The following is a 20,078-nucleotide window of genomic DNA, read 5'->3' on the forward strand; positions in this document are numbered from 1 at the left end:
GGGGAGTCAGCCAGTGATGGACGGGTATCAGGAGGGATTAGTGGTAAAGGTAGGCAGGCGTGTTCTCTTTCTGTCTAGGCGGATTTCAATCTGTCTCTTTCTCTCTCTCTCTGCAGTTACACAGCACCGACCCTGTTTGAACTGCTAGCGCCTCATCTCATCTCCCTCCAAACAACTGACTGCTGTCATCTTCCATGGATGTGTAATATTTGTGTGTGTGTGTCTGTGTGGGTGTCAGTTTATCGCCCTCTATCCGTGTGTGTGTGTGTGTGTGTGTTTGTCTGTGAGAGAAAGTGATTCAGTTTCTCTTTCCCTGCGATGCCACTGCTGCCTAAGGAGGCAGAACGATTCGATGGGCTATCTCTACTATATTGGTATGTCCATCTTTCTCATTTTCGTCCTCTGTTGCTTAATTAATCATCATCTTCTTCACTCTTTTAAAGTCCCAGTGCAGTCAACAACGTGATTTCCCTGTTTGTTATATATATATATTTCTACACTATGAGGTTGGAATAATACTGTGATATTGTGAAAATGATGACAATGTCCTTTTAGCTTAAGAGCGGTTTGAAAAGACCACCTGCAATTTCAGCCTGTTTTGGTGGGAGGGAGTTTTGGCCTGCCTGGTGACATCACCCGGTGGTAAATTAGCGAATTAACCAATAAGAAAGAATTCCAAACCTCTCTGCCAATAACAGCAAGTTTTCAGTTTTCTCCTCCCCACTCAGACCACTCCCAGACAGCCCTAGCAAAATTCTTGCTTGAGAAATTGCTCTAGCTAAGAAGCATTTATTTGTATTTTTTTATTACCATTTTGATTGAAAACAATCACCAGTGTTTTCCCTAGGATATTTTTCAGCAGCAGTGGCAAAGTTACCGTGAGGGGGAGCAGGGTAGTGTGTGTGGCCAATGGTGCGGTCTCCGACCCAACATTTCTCTTGGCTGCATAGACAACATTTTTCTGATATAAAGCTAATTTCCTGCAATTCTGCACATTTTGTCATGGGGCGGAGAGAACATTTTACAGTTTAAAGCTAGTTTTCTGCAATTCTACACATTTTGCCATGGCTTTTGCCTTGTTCTTTTGCTATCTGAGTGACTTAAAATTTATAACAACATCTAAAATATACCATGACATTTTTGGAATTTTTCATTCTCCCTGACTGGTTGTTAGTTCTCAAAGATGATATTATTTATAAAAATACATAGCTCCATTATCTTTTTTCTACATACTTTATATCTGGTTTTAGTCGTTCAACACTGAAAGCATTTTATTATTCCAATATATATATATATATATATATATAACAAATGGGGGTCAAAATTAAAAGTAACAGTCAGTATCTGGTGTGGCCACCAGCTGCATTAAGTACGACAGTGTACCTCCTCCTCATGGACTGCACCACATTTGCCAGTTCTTGCTGTGAGATGTTACCCCACTCTTCCACCAAGGCACCTGCAAGTTACCGGACATTTCTGTGGGGAATGGCCCTAGCCCTCACCCTCCGATCCAATAGGTTCCAGATGTGCTCAATGGGATTGAGATCCGGGCTCTTCGCTGGCCATGGCAGAACACTGACATTCCTGTCTTGCAGGAAATCACGCACAGAACGAGCAGTATGGCTGGTGGCATTGTCATGCTGGAGGGTCATGTCAGGATGAGCCTGCAGGAAGGGTACCACATGAGGGAGGAGGATGTCCAGCGACGGTGGGTTTGTGCCCATAGGCGACATTGTTGCCGGTGATGTCTGGTGAGGACCTGCCTTACAACAGGCCTACAAGCCCTCAGGCCAGCCTCTCTTAGCCTATTGCGGACAGTCGGAGCACTGATGGAGGGATTGTGCGTTCCTGGTGTAACTCGGGCAGTTGTTGTTGCCATCCTGTACCTGTCCCGCAGGTGTGATGTTCGGATGTACCGATCCTGTGCAGGTGTTGTTACACGTGGTCTGTCACTTCGAGGACAATCAGCTGTCCGTACTGTCTCCCTGTAGCGCTGTCTTAGGTGTCACACAGTACGGACATTGCAATTTATTGTCCTGGCCACATCTGCAGTCCTCATGCCTCCTTGCAGCATGCCTAAGGCACATTCATGCAAGTGAGCAGGGACCCTGGGCATCTTTCTTTTGGTGTCTTTCAGAGTCAGTAGAAAGGCCTCTTTAGTGTCTTAAGTTTTGATAACTGTGACCTTAATTGCCTACCGTCTGTAAGCTGTTAGTGTCTTAAGGACCGTTGCACAGGTGCATGTTCATTAATTGTTTATGGTTCATTGAACAAGCATGGGAAACGGTGTTTAAACCCTTTACAATGAAGATCTGTGAAGTTATTTGGATTTTTACAAATTATCTTTGAAAGACAGGGTCCTGAAAAGGGTCCGTTTCTTTTTTTGCTGAGCTTATATTTACACTACCGTTCAAAAGTTTGGGGTCACTTAAAATGTCCTTGTTTTTGAAAGAAAAGCAAATGTTTTGTCCATTAAAATAACATAAAATTAATCCGAAATACAATGTAGACATTGTTAATGTTGTAAATGACTATTGTAGCTGGAAACGGCAGATTTTGGAATATCTACATTGGCGTACAGAGGCCCATTATCAGCAACCATCACTCCTGTTTTCCAATGGCACGTTGTGTTAGGTAATCCAATTTGTCATTTTAAAAGGCTAATTGATCATTAGAAAACCCTTTTGCAATTATGTTAGCACAGCTGACAACTGTTTTTCTGATTAAAGAAGCAATAAAACTGGCCTTCTTAAGACTAGTTGAGTATCTGGAGCATTAGCATTTGTGGGTTCAATTACAGGCTAAAAATGGCCAGAAACAAAGACCTTTCTTCTGAAACTTGTTAGTCTATTCTTGTTCTGAGCAAGAGGACAAGTACATTAGAGTGTCTAGTTTGAGAAACAGACAAGTCCTCAACTGGCAGCTTCATTAAAAGGTACCAGCAAAACACCAGTCTCAATGTCAACAGTGAAGAGGCGACTCCGGGATGCTGGCCTTCTAGACAGAGTTGCAAAGAAAAAGCCATATCTCAGACTGGCCAATGAAAATAAAAGATTAAGATGGGCAAAAGAACACAGACACTGGACAGAGGAACTCTGCCTAGAAGGCCAGCATCACAGAGTCACCTATTCAATGTTGACGTTGAGACTGGTGTTTTGTAGGTACTACTTAACGAAGATGCCAGTTGAGGATTGCCCTGAGACGCATCCTCACCACCAAAAAGAAGGTAAACGTCTGGTCTGCCTGATCTCTGTTTAGTTGAGTAGACCACCACCATACAATACTACTAGACCATTGTGGTTTAATCCACTGAATCCATCGTCACTAGCACTGCGTCCATATAATTAATGTCCTAATAAGATAATATACAGTACCAGTCTAAAGTTTGGACACACCTACTCATTCAAAGGTTTTTCTTTATTTGTACTGTTTTCTACATTGTAGAATAATAGTGAAGACATCAAAACTATGAAATAACACATATGGAATCATTTAGTAACCAAAAAAGTGTTAAACAAATCAAAATATTGTATATTTGAGATTCTTCAAAGTAGCCACTCTTTGCCTTGACAGCTTTGCACATTCTTTGCATTCTCTCAACCAGCTTCACCTGGAATGCTTTTCCAACAGTCTTGAAGGACTTCCCACATATGCTGAGCACTTGTTGGCTGCTTTTCCTTCACTCTGTGGTCCAACTCATCCCAAACCACCTCAGTTGGGTTGAGGTTGGGTGATTGTGGAGGCCAGCTCATCTGATGCAGCACTCCATCACTCTCCTTCTTGGTCAAATAGCCCTTACACAGCCTGGAGGTGTGTTTTGGGTCATTGTCCTGTTGAAAAATAAATGATAGTCCTACTAAGCACAAACCAAATGAGATGGCGTATCGCTGCAAAATGCTGTGGTAGCAATGCTGATTAAGTGAGCCTTGAATTCTAAATAAATCACTGACAGTGTCACCAGCAAAGCACCATCACACCTCCTCGTCCATACTCCACGGTGGGAACCACAAATGCAGAGATTATCCATTCACCTACTCTGCGTCTCACAAAGATGGAGGTTGGAACCAAAAATCTCAAATTTGGACTCATCAGACCAAAGGACAGATTTCCACTGGTTTAATGTCCATTGCTCGTGTTTCTTGGCCCAAGCAAGTCTCTTCTTATTATTCGTGTCCTTTAGTAGAAGTTTCTTTGCAGCAATTCAACCATGAAGGCTTGATTCACGCAGTCTCCTCTGAACGGTGATGTTGAGATGTGTCTGTTACTTGAACTCTGTGAGGTGCAATCTGAGGTGCAGTTAATTGCCGATTTCTGATGCTGGTAACTTTAATGAACTTACCCTCTGCAGCAGAGGTATCTCTGGGTTTTCCTTTCCTGTGGCGCTCTTCATGAGAGCCCGTTTCATCATAGCGCTTGATGGTGTCTTAAAGTAATGATGGACTGTCGTTTCTCTTAGCTTATTTGAGCTGTTCTTGCCATAATATGGACTTGGTCTTTTACCAAATCTTCTGTATACCAACCCTACTTTGTCACAACACAACCGATTGGCTCAAATGCATTAAGAAGGAAATAAATACACTTTTAACAATGCACACCTGTTCATTGTAATGCATTCCAGGTGACTACCTCATGAAGCTGGTTGAGAGAATCCCAAGAGTATGCAAAGCTGCCATCAATGCAAAGGGTGGCTACTTTGAAGAATCTCAATTATAAAATATATTTTGATTTGTTTAACACTTTTTTGGTTACTACATGATTCCATATGTGTTATTTCATAGTTTTGATGTGTTCACTATTATTCTACAATGTAGAAAATAGTAAAAATAAAGAAAAACCCTGGAATGAGTAGGTGTGTCCAAACTTTTTATTGGTACTTTATATATATTATTATTATTTTGGTTGGAAATTTGTCCGCGGCCTACAAAAGGAGGAGGGCCACCAGTTGCCCAAACCAGTAGCCTATAGCAGCTAAAGCCCTGTGACCGGTGCCTGCCTATCCTGTATTATCATATTACTGTTGCAGCAGGAGGAAGAACGGAACTGTTTTGTCGCTACTCCGCCAATAACGCACTATAATGACTCACTCACTGTTTATTGATAAAGGGTTCTATATGTGGTAATGTAGGCTATAGGGTGTTTTTATAATACTTTTGTAGGTTTCAGGAACAATAGCTGTTTAGATATCTTGCTATGAGACTTTGAAGACAGTGACTGTCCGTCTTGGTCATTGTCTATTGGTCAGTGTAATCTCCTGGGCTAAATTTAGAAATGTGCTTTTGTTGTGAAGGGGGCAGGGGATGGGGAAGAGCAGAAGAGGGAGGAGAGGACAAGATGGGAGGGGAAAGGGGGAGGGGGCTGGAGGAGAACACAGAAATGACAGGAGAGGAAAGGATAGAAGGGTAGGGGTGGAGAGAAGGAGAGAAGATGAGATAAGGAAAGAGGAGGGAAGACAGGAGAGGATAATAAAAGACAGGAAAAGGAGGTGGTAATGATGAAATGAGAGGAGAGGAGGGGAAGGGAATCAATAGGGAATTGAAAGAAGAGGCAGAGGAGAAGGGGATAGGAAAGTCAGAAAACCAGGTCAGCTCTTCCTAAATCTGGAATGTCGAACCTCTTGCTGAACCCTTTTCCACTGCTACTTGCAGGGTCAGTTCAATACCGAGTCCTGAGCAGGGCCAACATAGGCCGTAGAAATACGGAAAAAGGTGGTTTCTTTTCATGACAATGTCATCCAAGTAAAGCACAAATGAGTGAAAGGTCAGCAAATATATAAGTTTGGTTCAGATTTGGTCCGGTCTGGACTGGCCTTGATTTCAACGTCCACAGACATCCGGACCAGACTATATTTAGTCCTAACATAGACGTCTATAATTAGTTCAGACTTGGTCCGGTCCAGACCGACTTTGATTTGACCCAAACATAGACGTCTATAATTGGTTCAGATTTGGTCAAAATTTGAACCAATCATAGACATCTATGTTTCACAAGTTTGAGCAGCACAGTACAGCACAATACAGTACAGTAGAGCACAGCATATTACAGTTCAGTAGACAGTACAGTTAAGAAAAGTAGAGTACAGTACAATACATTAGAGTACAGTAAAGTATAGTGTACTTTACTTTACTCTAATGTACTCTGCTCTACTGAACTAATCTGTGCTATACTCTACTGAATTAAACTATACTGTACTGAATTAAACTGTACTGTACCGTACTGTACTGTACTCTACTCAATTACACTCTACTGTACCATACTGTACCATACTGTACCATACTCTGGCGCCATTCCCAATATTCTTGACATGGCTCATCCTATGTAACTACTGCTGTACATTCTTCCTACTTACACTACCGTTCAAAAGTTTGGGGTCACTTAGAAATGTCCTTGTTTTTGAAAGAAAAGTACATTTTTTGTCCATTAAAATAACATCAAATTGATCAGAAATACAGTGCAGACATTGTTAATGTTGTAAATGACTATTGTAGCTGGAAATGTCTGATTTTTAATGGAATATCTACATAGGCGTTCAGAGGCCCATTATCAGCAACCATCATTCCTGTGTTCCAATGGCACATTGTGTTAGGTAATCCAAGTTTATAATTTTAAAAGGCTAATTGATCATTAGAAATTATGCAATTATGTTAGCACAGCTGACAACTGTTTTTCTGATTAAAGAAGCAATAAAACTGACCTTCTTTAGACTAGTTGAGTATCTGGAGCATTAGCATTTGTGGGTTCAATTACAGGCTAAAAATGGCCAGAAACAAAGGGCTTTCTTCTGAAACTTGTCAGTCTACTCTTGTTCTGAGAAATGAAGGCTATTCCATGCGAGAAATTGCCAATAAACTGAAGATCTCGTACAGGGCTGTGTACTACTCCCTTCACAGAACAGCTCAAACTGGCTCTAACCAGAATAGAAAGAGGAGTGGGAGGCCCCAGTGCACAAATGAGCAAGAGGACAAGTACATTAGCGTGTCTAGTTTGAGAAACAGACAAGTCCTCAACTGGCAGCTTCATTAAAAGGTACCAGCAAAACACCAGTCTCAATGTCAACAGTGAAGAAGCGACTCCGGGATGCTGGCCTTCTAGACAGAGTTGCAAAGAAAAAGCCATATCTCAGACTGGCCAATAAAAATAAAAGATTAAGATGGGCAAAAGAACACAGACACTGGACAGAGGAACTCTGCTTAGAAGGCCAGCATCCCGGAGTCACCGGAGTCAACTAGAGTGTCTAGTTTGAGAAAGACGCCTCAAGTCCTCAACTGGCAGCTTCATGAAATAGTACCCACAAAACACCAGTCTCAACGTCAACAGTGAAGAGGCAACTCCGGGATGCTCGCCTTCTAGGCAGAGTTTCTCTGTCCAGTGTCTGTGTTCTTTTGCCCATCTTAATCTTTTATTTTTATTGGCCAGTCTGAGATATGGCTTTTTCTTTGCAACTCTGCCTAGAAGGCCAGCATCCCGGAGACGCCTCAACCTCCTTCAACCTTGTGGCTTGGTTTTTTCTCTGACACGTCAAATGTGGGACCTTATATAGACAGGTGTGTGCCTTTCCTAATCATGTCCAATCAATTGAATTTACCACAGGTGGACTTCAATAAAGTTGTAGAAATAGCTCAAGGATGATCAATGGAAACAGGATGCACCTGAGTCTCATAGCAAACAGTTTGAATATTTACGTAAATAATGTTTTCCTGTTTAATTTTTTTTCTTCTAAAAACCTGTTTGTCCTTTGTCATTATGGGCTATTGTGTGTAGATTGATGAGAATTTTTTTTTTATTTAATCCATTTTTGAATAAGGCTGTAACTTAACAAAATGTGTAAAAAGTCAAGGGCTCTGAATACTTTCCAAATGGTCTGTATGTGCAGTTGAATTTTGGCCATAGAATCAATGACCGAAAAATACGTATTTTCAACGTCTGTAAGTGATGTATTTTCAACATCCAGAAAATACGTATTTTTGACACCTGTAAAGTATGTATTTTCACTTTTCATTAAGCACCTAAAATGCACCTGATTTCAAAGTCTGGAAAATCATTATTTTCAACGTCCGGAAAATATATATTTTTGATGTCCGGAAAACACATCCTTTCACCCTTCATTTAGCACCTAAAATGCACCTGATGTCAACGTCTGTGTGTACACTACGTTTGAAACAATTGTATTGACTGTAGTCATCGATTGCCCTAGTTTGAGCCCAAAGCCTTTGTCCTCTGCTTCTTCCTGTGTGTGTCTGTCCAGAGGATTACCTCGCCTGCCCTGTCCTGTCCTCCCAGGTCTGCAGATTGGCAGCAGCGTTTTCCAATACCTAATGCACCTGTTTAGACTGTAATTACTTTTTCATAATTTAAAAAATCTAGAAGCTCTTTGCTGCTGTAACCTATTTACTCCTATTGGTGGCGCAACTTGCAATGAAACTTACACACAGATACACAGGCACATGTTGTCTTTCCCTGGTGGAGATATCCACTGAAGTACTCATACTGTTTACAGTATAAGGCCAGGAATTTTTCCTGTTGACGGATTCAGAAAAAAGCTCCTGTACCTTACTATATGAAAACATTAGGGCGAGGAAAACTTTTCCCTGATCACATGAGCTGTCCTGGAAAAACTTCTGACCTTGTACAATTTACCAGCATAATGGCATTATTCTCAACAACAAATCTTCTTTTCAGATTGGCCTAAGTCCTTGGTTATTACTGTCATATGGTGCATTTTAATGCCGAGAATGGCTCAGAGGGAGATTGGTCTGGACAGCCTGAGCTGATGTGATTCTGCCAGTCAAATTCCCTGTGAAGAGATGAGACAGTGTGTTTTTGTTTTCCCCTGATGCTAAAACCTTGTCAGTCTGTGTCTGGCTGCTGCTTCTGACCCCACATACACTCCCAATGCACCGGCACACACACCCGCCTCACACACTCTCACCTTAAACTCACCACACACACTTGCAACCACTCTGGACGCCCGCACACACTCGCCTCATACACTCGCCAGACACTTTGGTGGCTCCGCAGACCACACACTTCCTACACACACTCTCCTCTGCACACTCTTGAGGCAGCACCGGACACATCTCATCTCAGCTTGTCTCTAAAGCCAATCCACAGCTGGTTATGGAACTAATTGGTGTTGCTCTCGGAACCTATTCTAACGAAATTCTTTGGACAATGATTCAATTACATCTCGAGACCGAAGACGAAAGCTCATTCAACATACCCTGTGACTGTGAGAGGTCGATTCTCTTTCTCTCTTGCTTTCCCTTTTCCCTTAACTCTTCCATTCTCTCCTTCTATCTGTCAGAAGTATTCTTCTTTCTCTGTCGACGGGAAAGGGCTTAATATTTATTTTTCAAATGGTAAACGTTGGGATGACGTGACAGAGGAGGTGTTTGTGTGTTCCAGGACTATCATGGGACCTCACGGCATCAACCGGGCCATCGAGAGACTGGAGTTCTGTGACTGCAAGAAAGGACTGGGTCAGTATAGAACTTCACCTCTTCTGTGATGTGCATTATGAATACATGTAGCTACAGTGAGTGTATGCATGTATATGTTTTATCAGGCTATAACTAGGGCCCAGAGGTTTCCCTGGTCAGGTTGTGAAGGAAAAACTCTTGACCCTAGCAATGAGTGTTTATTATAGCAAGTATAAGGGCAACATTTCCCCCCGCAAAAACTAGCTAACACACAGCAACATTCTAAATATTGGTAGCTCCGATATTGAACCTCGAAATTGCCCTAAATGTACTATCTGCTAGTTAGATAAAATCTATGGGGTCTTCTATCTACTGGTGGTTCATATACACTACCAGTCAAAAGTTTTAGAACACCTACTCATTCAAGGGTTTTTCTTTATTTGTACTATTTTCTACATTGTAGAATAATAGGGAACACATCAACACTATGAAATAACACATATGGAATCATGTAGTAGCCAAAAAAGTGTTAAACGAATAAAAAATATATTTTATATTTGAGATTCTTCAAATAGCCACCCTTTGACTTGATGACAGCTTTGCACACTCTTGGCATTCTCTCAACCAGCTTCACCTTGAATGATTTTCCAACAGTCTTGAAGGAGTTCCCACATATGCTGAGCACTTGTTGGCTGCTTTTCCTTCACTCTGCGGTCCGACTCATCCCAAACCATCTCAATTTGGTTGAGGTCGGGGGATTGTGGAGGCCAGGTCATCTGATGCAGCACTCCATCATTCTCCTTCTTGGTAAAATAGCCCTTACACAGCCTGAAGGTGTGTTGAGTCATTGTCCTGTTGAAAAACAAAGATAGTCCCACTAAGCCCAAACCAGATGGGATGGCGTATCGCTGCAGAATGCTGTGGTAGCCATGCAGTTTAATGTGGGCCTTGAATTCTAAATAAATCACAGACGGTGTTAGCAGAAAAGCACCCACACACCATAACACCTCCTCCTTCATGCTTTATGGTGGGAAATACACATGCGGAGATCATCCGTTCACCCACACCACGTCTCACAAAGACACGGCGGTTGGAAGCAAAAATCTCCAATTTAGACTCCAGACCAAAGGACAAATTTCCATCAGTCTAATGTCCATTGCTTGTGTTTCTTGGCCCAAGCAAGTCTCTTCTTATTATTGGTGTCCTTTAGTAGTGGTTTCTTTGCAGCGGTTCCATGAAGGCCTGATTCACACAATCTCTTCTGAACAGTTGATGTTGAGATGTGTCTGTTACTTGAACTCTGTGAAGCATTTATTTGGGCCGCAATTTCGGAGGCTGGTAACTCTAATAAACGTATCCTCTGCAGCAGAGGTAACTCTGGGTCTTCCATTCCTGTGGCGGTCCTCATGACAGCCAGTTTCATCATAGCGCTTGATGGTTTTTGCGACTGCACTTGAAGAAACTTTCAAAGTTCTTAAAATGTTCCTTATTGACTGACCTTCATGTCTTAAAGTAATGATGGACTGTCGTTTCTCTTTGCTTATTTGAGTTGTTCTTGCCATAATATGGACTTGGCCTTTTACCAAAGAGGGCTATCTTCTGTGTACCCCCCTATCTTGTCACAACACAACTGATTGGCTCAAACGCATTAAGAAGGAAAGAAATTCCACAAATTAACTTTTAAGAAGGCAGACCTGTTAATTAAAATGCATTCCAGGTGACTAACTCATGAAGCTGGTTGAGAGAATTCCAAGAGTATGCAAAGCTGTAATCAAGGGACAGGGTGCCTATTTGTAGAATTTGTTTAACACTTTTTGGTTACTACATGATTCCATATGTGTTATTTCATAGTTTAGAACGCTTCACTATTATTCTACAATGTAGAAAATAGTAAAAATAAAGAAAAACAATTGAATGAGTAGGTGTTCTAGAACTTCTGACCTGTAGTATAAAGTGTTACCCTTATTTCTGTCTCTTGTTTCTCATCCAGGGTTGAAAATCATAGGTGGCTACAGAGATCAAACACGGGAAGAGTTTGGGATCTTCATCAAGCGGGTGTTACCGGGAGGTCTGGCTGCTCAGGATGGTACATTAATGTCTGGTTGTTGTTGTTTTTTGTTTTGTATAATTTAGTACTATGTTGAGAATAGGGCTGTCAAAGTTAAAGCATTAATTACAGTTAACTTTTGACATTTTTAATGCTGTAATTTTTTTTGAAGCTGTTAATGGCATCTGAATTTCTTAATTTCCTTATGGAAAAAATAATCGACCTCAGCGACAATTATTTGAATAATTCAATGGTTGTTTTGTGCACAAAAGTGATGTCTAAAGTGTCTAAAGTACTTATTAGGAATTTTCCAATCTGACTTCAATATGTAGCCGTCGATGGAAATTGTCTTTCTGGGCCGGGTGTCAGTTAAATTGCAGTACCGAAGCAAACCTGTAGGAGCAGTCTAAACCGTGCTTCTAGACCAGAACACTGGCCCCCTTGGCTGTGCTGTGTGCTCTTAGTCTTGGCAGCTAACAGCTCCTGGAGAACTGTCAAACTGTCTGTCTCTCTTTTGTGGTGCATCCACTATGCACATCCACTATGCGTGCAGCTTTTGAGCAACAATTTCAAAAGAAAACTTACAGAAAGTTCAATCATCAACACATTCCCAGGCATTTCTTTGAATTACAGCAAAAACGTAATTTGTACAGAAGTAGCTAACTAGTTATGCTAACGTTAGCTAGCTAGCTAACCAAACGAGAATGTTTACAATGCCATGGCTGAATGCTTCTTGATTTAACTCTAATTTCCCACAATTATTTTAATCAGAACAGGACATCCATTCCATTTAGCTACTGCTTTTGTTGTAGTTCTCAGGTCAAAAGATTTAAAGTAAATTTCCAGTGTTTCCACATTTCTATGAAATACTATAGGAAATAAAAAAATAAGAGTGATATAGTTTTCCCTCCAATTTTGTATTTATTAAGTATGTTAAAAATCTGCTTTTCTGTGTTGGAATGGTGCGCGCGTATCCCAACAACAGAATGATGTGGGTGTATACCGGTCATAAAAAATATGAACGCAAGTAGAACACTGATTGGCCAGCTCATCCTCCTCAGGAAGATGACATCATGAAACAGTCTGTTTGAGATACAAGTTTGAGGTGGAGTTTTTTCTCCAATGTATGCTTTGGCCACAAAAACGCGTATAGGATGGGTCAACAGCATTATTTGGGTATGAGTTAACAGAATATGATCTTTTAAAAGTGTGATTTTCCATGGACAATTACTTTAAGAAAATTATCCCAATTCTAGTAGTAGCAGCTTGTGACTAGTTAATGCTGAAGAACATGGATAAGTAACCTAGCTTAGGCTATATTTAATAGCTGTATTATATTTTTACATGAACTCAGACCTGGCTGAGCTGTTGTTATTGTCTTAGAATATAGTTTATTTTGTGTTTTCTTCCCCTATAATAAATATATATATTATTTCTACAACCCAATGTCAAATCAAATTGTATTTGTCACATGCGCCGAATACAGCAGGTGTAGTAGACCTTACCGTGAAATGTTTACTTACAAGCCCTTAACCAACAATGCAGTTCAAGAAATAGAGTTAATAAAATATTTACTAAATAAACTAAAGTAAAAAATTGGATTACATCAAAAAGTAAGATAAGATATTTACATAACAATAACGGGCTATATACAGGGGGTACAGGTTAGTCGAGGGTAATTTGTAAAGTGACTATGCATAGATAATAAACAGCGAGTAGCAGCATTGTAAAAACAAAGGAGACGGGGTCAATGTAAATAGTCTGTATGGCCATTTGATTAATTGTTTAGCAGTCTTATGGCTTGGGGGTAGAAGCTGTTGAGGAGCCTTTTGCTCCAAGACTTGCTGCTACGGTACCGCTTGTCGTGCGGTAGCAGAGAGAACAGTCTATGACTTAGGTGACTGGAGTCTTTGACAATTATTTGGGCCTTCCTCTGACACCGCCTAGTATATAGGTCCTGGATGTCAGGAGGCTTGAACCCGGTGACGTACTGGGCCGTACGCACTTCCCTCTGTAGCGCCTTACGGCCAGATGCAGAGCAGTTGCCATACCAAGCAGTGATGCAACTGGTCAGGATGCTCTCGATGGTGCAGCTGTAGAACTTTTTGAAGATCTGGGGACCCATGCCAAATCTTTTCAGTCTCATGAGGGGGAAAGGTGTTGTCGTGCCCTCTTCACAACTGTCTTGGTGATAATTCGTTGGTGATGTGGACACCAAGGAACTTGAAACTTGACCCGCTCCACTTAAGCCCTGTCGATGTTAATGGGGACATGTTCGGCCCTCCTTTTCCTATAGTCCACAATCAGCTCCTTTGTCTTGCTCACATTGAGGGAGAGGTTGTTGTCCTGGCACCACACTGCAAGGTCTCTGACCTCCTCCCTATAGGCTGTCTCATCGTTGTCGGTGATCAGGCCTACCACTGTTGTGTCGTCAGCAAACTTAATGATGGTGTTGGAGTCGTGCTTGGCCACGCAGTCGTGAGTGAACAGGCAATACAGGAAGCGACTAAGCACCTACCCTTGAGGGGTCCCAGTGTTGAGGATCAGCGTGGCAGATGTGTTGTTGCCTACCCTTACCACCTGGGTGGCGGCCCATCAGGAAAACAGAATGTGATGCGATTAATCGGGTTAATTGCAAAGAAAAACATGCGATTAACTCAATATAATTTGTTGGGTCCTTTGACAGCCCTAGTTGATAAACAACCTCTGTTGCTGATGATGGCAAAATGCTCTATCTCTCTCTGTTCCAGGGCGGCTTAGAACGGGCGACCTCGTTTTGGAAGTCAATAATATGAGTTTAGGAGGACGAGTAACCAACGAGAGGTAGGTCAGTAGTGCACAGTGGTAGACTCTGAACTTAAGGTGTGAATGACGCTATACTAGATTTCTTGTTTATTCTTACTGATCTTTAATTTATTAGTCTCTAAATCATGTTTCATTGACTTTTGTCTTTCAAATATGTTTTCAATCAAATCAAATGTATATATGAAGCCCTTTTTACATCAGCAGATGTCACAAAGTGCTATACAGAAACCCAGCCTAAAACCACAAACAGCAAGCAATGCAGACGTAGAAGCGCGGAAATAATCTACTTGAATGCCACACGTTGCATAAAAAAACAACTGGATTTTGTACATAGAGGGCTATGATGTGTATGTCTACTGTATTTACAGTGCATTGGGAAAGTATTCAGACCCCTTGACTTTTTCCACATTTTGTTACGTTACAGCCTTATTCTAAAAGTGTTTAAATAGTTTTTACTCCCCTCATCAATCTACACACAATACCCTATAATGACAAAGCAAAAACAGCTTTTTCAAGATTTTTGCAAATGTTGAAAAAAATATTTTTACATAAGTATACAGACCCTTTACTTTGTTGAAACATCTTTGGCAGCGATTACAGCCTCGATTCTTCCTGGGTATGACATTACATGCTTGGCACACCTGTATTTGGGGAGTTTCTCCCATTCTTCTCTACAGATCCTCTCAAGTTCTGTCAGGTTGGATGGGGAGTGTCGCTGCACAGCTATTTACAGGTCTTTCCAGAGATGTTTGATTGAGTTCAAGTCTGGGCTCTGGTTGGGCACTCAAGGACATTCAGACATTCAGAGACTTGTCGCGAAGCCACTCCTGTGTTGTCTTAGCTGTGTGCTTAGGGTCGTTGTTCTGTTGGAAGGTGAACCTTCGCCCCAGTCTGAGGTCATCAAGGATCTCTCTGAACTTTGCTCCGTTCATCTTTCCCTCGATCCTGACTAGTCTCCCAGTCCCTGCCACTGAAAAACATCCCCACAGCATGATGCTGCCACCAACATGCTTCACCGTAGGGATGGTGCCAGGTTCCTTCCAGACGTGACACTTGGCATTCAGGCCTAAGAGTTCAATCTTGATTTCATCAGACCAGAGAATCTTGTTTCTCATCGTCTGAGTCCTTTAGGTGCCTTTTGGCAAACTCCAAGCGGGCTGTCATGTGCCTTTTACTGAGGATTGGCTTCCGTCTGGCCTCTCTTATCATAAAGGCCTAATTGGTGGAGTGCTGCAGAGATGGTTGTCCTTCTGGAAGATTCTCCCATCTCCAAAGAGGAACTCTGGAGTTCTGTCAGAGTGACCATTGGGTTCTTGGTCACCTCCCTGACCAAGGCCCTTCTCCCCGATTTCTCAGTTTGGCTGGGCGGCCAGCTCTAGGAAGTCTGCTGCTTCCAAACTTCCATTTAAGAATCATGGAGGCCACTGTGTTCTTGAGGGCCTTCACTGCTGCAGACATTTTTTGGTACCCTTCCCCAGATCGGTGCCTCGACACAATCCTGTCTTGGAGCTCTACGGGCAATTCCTTCGACCTCATATCTTGGTTTTTGCTCTGACATGAACTGTCAACTGTGGGACCTTATATAGACAGGTGTGTGCCTTTCCAAATCATGTCCAATCAATTGAATTTACCATAGGTGGACTCCAATCAAGTTGTAGAAACATCTCAAGGGTGATCAATGGAAACAGGATGCACTTGAGCTCAATTTCGAGTCTAATAGCAAAGGGTCTGAATAATTATGGAAATAAAGTATTTGTTTAAAAAAAATGTTTTATACATTTGCAAAAATGTCTAAAACTGTTTTTGCTTTGTCATTATGGGGTATTGCATGTAGATTGATGAGGACAAAATGTGGAAAATATCAAGGGTCTGAATACATTCCAAATGCACTGTATGTCCGAAAGTGTTATGTCCGGTTGGAGCACCAACCTGTGTGTTAAAACTACTCTACTCTCTCCTGTGGTTCTATAGGGCGGTTGATATTCTTCGGTCAGCGTCAGCCTCCAATCACATGTCTCTGATAGTTGCCAGGGACGATGAAAGCAGGTAACCAAGGCTGACTTTATTTAATACATTTAATTATCTAAAATACAATGCTCAAAAAAATAAAGGGAACACTAAAATAACACATCCTAGATCTGAATGAATGAAATAATCTTATTAAATACTTTTCTTTACATAGTTGAATGTGCTGACAACAAAATCACACAAAAATAATCAATGGAAATCCAATCTATCAACCCATGGAGGTCTGGATTTGGAGTCACACTCAAAATTAAAGTGGAAAACCACACTACAGGCTGATCCAACTTTGATGTAATGTCCTTAAAACAAGTCAAAATGAGGCTCAGTAGTGTGTGTGGCCTCCACGTGCCTGTATGACCTCCCGACAACGCCTGGGCATGCTCCTGATGAGGTGGCGGATGGTCTCCTGAGGGATCTCCTCCCAGACCTGGACTAAAGCATCCGCCAACTCCTGGACAGTCTGTGGTGCAACGTGGCGTTGGTGGATGGAGCGAGACATGATGTCCCAGATGTGCTCAATTGGATTCAGGTCTGGGGAACGGGCGGGCCAGTCCATAGCATCAATGCCTTCCTCTTGCAGGAACTGCTGACACACTCCAGCCACGAGGTCTAGCATTGTCTTGCATTAGGAGGAACCCAGGGCCAACCGCACCAGCATATGGTCTCACAAGGGGTCTGAGGATCTCATCTCGGTACCTAATGGCAGTCAGGCTACCTCTGGCGAGCACATGGAGGGCTGTGCGGTCCCCCAAAGAAATGCCACCCCACACCATGACTGACCCACCGCCAAACCGGTCATGCTGGAGGATGTTGCAGGCAGCAGAACGTTCTCCACGGCGTCTCCAGACTCTGTCATGTCTGTCATGTGCTCAGTGTGAACCTGCTTTCATCTGTGAAGAGCACAGGGCGCCAGTGGAAAATTTGCCAATCTTGGTGTTCTCTGGCAAATGCCAAACGTCCTGCACGGTGTTGGGCTGTAAGCACAACCCCCACCTGTGGACCTCGGGCCCTCATACCACCCTCATGGAGTCTGTTTCTGACCGTTTGAGCAGACACATGCACATTTGTGGCCTGCTGGAGGTCATATTGCAGGGCTCTGGCAGTGCTCCTCCTGCTCCTTGAAGACTCCGTCTCATGCTACCACTAGAGTGAAAGCACCGCCAGCATTCAAAAGTGACCAAAACATCAGCCAGGAAGCATAGGAACTGAGAAGTGGTCTGTGGTCACCACCTGCAGAACCACTCCTTTATTGGGGGTGTCTTGCTAATTGCCTATAATTTCCACCTGTTGTCTATTACATTTGCACAACAGCATGTGAAATGTATTGTCAATCAGTGTTGCTTCCTAAGTGGACAGTTTGATTTCACAGAAGTGTGATTGACTTGGAGTTACATTGTGTTGTTTAAGTGTTCCCTTTATTTTTTTGAGCAGTATATATAAGTTTTGCCGTTCTTGGTCTTGGTTGAAGTTATTTATACTTTGGAGCATTTAACCAATCATTTCAAACTCTTCTTAAAAGTTCCAATCCTGACCTCAAAGCACAGTAAAGAAAAATGCAACACGTCTGATTTGTGCTGTATCACTGTGTGAAGGAGTTACACTATGATAATCACTGGACCTTTTTGCTCTGAGATGAACCTGAGAGACCTCAAGTGTGGAGTCTATGCCCTACTATTTTTACAGTAACTTACAGGCAGCTTGGCGGCTGTATTTCACATGTACACCTACTGACTGTACACCTACTGACTTTTATTTATTTATTTTTTTACTTTTTTGACAGGGAGTCAATGCTGAGACCAAGGTCTCTTTTCCAGATGAGCCCTGTATAGCACAACAATGTGTAAAATAAATACAGTAACTTCAGCATGTACTGTGTAATGACATACAGTACAATACCATCACATTGACAGTATTATACTTTTAAAAAAGTAACCACATAGGAGTAAAATTGGTACAGCATTCTCACTCACAGGTGCAACAAATATTGCCTCTTACAAGGGACACCTCAAAATATGTTAAGGAGCCAGAAACAACAATACCATGCACCCAGTAGTGGTCAAAAGGTTTTTGGCGCTCTAAAAATATGGTACAATACTGTGTTCTGTGGGGTGGAATTACAGTGTCTTTCGAAATACAGCAATATTCTCACAATGCACCATAATTTACAGTATGCTGTTGTTAAATATTTTAGAATGTTTTATAGTTGATAATACCTAAAATTACTGTATAAATGACAGTTTTCCATTGCAGTGAAGTGCTTAGCCTATGTGAGGTTGTGTGTAGTCTATGTATGGTAGGGTGCACTACATCAGAGTACTTCATCATTGTTGTCACTACTGAACAAGGGTTAATCTTGTTAGGAGCTGAGTGGTGATAAACCCCTTGATTTGTTTTTGATCAATCTAAAAATAGGGTTAATACAGTAAGAACATTAAGGGGCTTTGGTAGTGTTCGCTCATAAACAGACAAGGCATCCCAAATGGTGCCCTATTCTAATATTGTATTATCATATATATATATATATATATACCGTTAGGAATATTATATTCCTAACCAGAGCCCTGGTCAAAAATAGTTCACTATATAGGGAATAGGATGCCAGAAACAGAGTTTAGGGAAGAAAGGTAGAGTGTTGCGTAACAGTGTTTGAGGCCTTGATGTATAAATAATATAATACTACATGCTATTAACAAGACGCTTTTATCCAAAGTGACTTACAGTCATATGTGCATACATATGTCAAATGCGCAGATTCAGAAAACGGCTTATGACAGGACAGATGAAGCACATTCATTCACAGCTGCAAGGGTGTTTGCTTCTGTTTGCTTCTATTGCATTTGTCACTCTTTTCAGAATACTTCATAGTTATATTAGAATGATGCAGTTACCAACCTATGCCAATGAGAGATAGCCAAAGTGATCTATAGGAACAACTAAAGTTCATCAATCAAGGCTTGATCTGAAAGCAGACCTGCTCTGAAACAGAGAGCTCAAACCAGTGTTGTGTTCGAGACCACCTAAAGTGAGACCGATTGAAGACCAAGACCGGAGCAAATTGAGTCTGAGTCAAGACCAAGACCGGGAGGGGGACAAGGGGTCTGAGACCGAGTCAAGTCCGAGACCATAAAAATGCAAATTAAAATTCTAGACCATGATTGTAATTTTGTCAAATCACCACCATAATAAGAGTTCAAAATGTCCAGTATTTCTGGGTTCATATTTCAGAACATGGATTCTTTACACATTCAGAATAGTGAAAACATGCATGCTGAGGGAAAATAGAGCCACTCTACAAATTATTACTAACCCAAACACAGTGGTGAACAATGGGCCTTCTACACCTGCAGAGAAGGGCTAAGGAGTTATAAAATAATGATTAGAATAATAATAATGATAATTATATTATTATTTTCAATGATGTTCTGATTTAATCTCTTCAGTTTTTGTTCGAAAGTGTTAACACTGAAGAGAAAAAAAGATCCATTCAGGAATTTCTTTGCTGGTCTCTGGGGAGATAAAGCTAGCTAGCTAATCTAGCTCGGCCATCAGAAGCTAGATAAAGGCACCTGCCATTCAACTGTATTAGGGCAACATTTTGGAGTGACCATTTTTACAAAAACACATGGAATCTTATGCCTTCTTGTAGGCAAACAGGTCACTGCACAATAGCATTCCCACGGTCTAGCTAGCGCAGGTGTTATCAAAAAGGATGTTGCTAATTTGTTAGCTTCTCCTTTTTAAAGAATAACTTTAAACAAGAAGTTAAGTTTCAAATGAACATAATC

At 41.6% G+C, this 20,078-nt stretch overlaps 1 protein-coding gene across 2 annotated transcripts in view; it reads left to right on the top strand.

Annotated features, from left to right (window-relative positions):
* Positions 1-20,078, top strand: part of LOC106612143 (syntaxin-binding protein 4) — a 66,166-nt gene that overhangs the window by 2,519 nt on the left and 43,569 nt on the right. For both annotated transcript variants that reach the window (XR_006770911.1, XM_014213068.2), the window contains exons 2-6: positions 117-374; positions 9,403-9,476; positions 11,407-11,502; positions 14,214-14,286; positions 16,240-16,314. Coding sequence is in view for 1 of the 2 variants with exons in the window: in XM_014213068.2 (XP_014068543.1) it covers positions 319-374; positions 9,403-9,476; positions 11,407-11,502; positions 14,214-14,286; positions 16,240-16,314 (374 nt within the window). In the remaining variant the exon portion in view is untranslated. The remainder of the gene's footprint in view (positions 1-116; positions 375-9,402; positions 9,477-11,406; positions 11,503-14,213; positions 14,287-16,239; positions 16,315-20,078) is intronic.

Source organism: Salmo salar, chromosome ssa01, assembly GCF_905237065.1.
Source record: "Salmo salar chromosome ssa01, Ssal_v3.1, whole genome shotgun sequence".
NCBI lineage: Eukaryota > Metazoa > Chordata > Actinopteri > Salmoniformes > Salmonidae > Salmo > Salmo salar.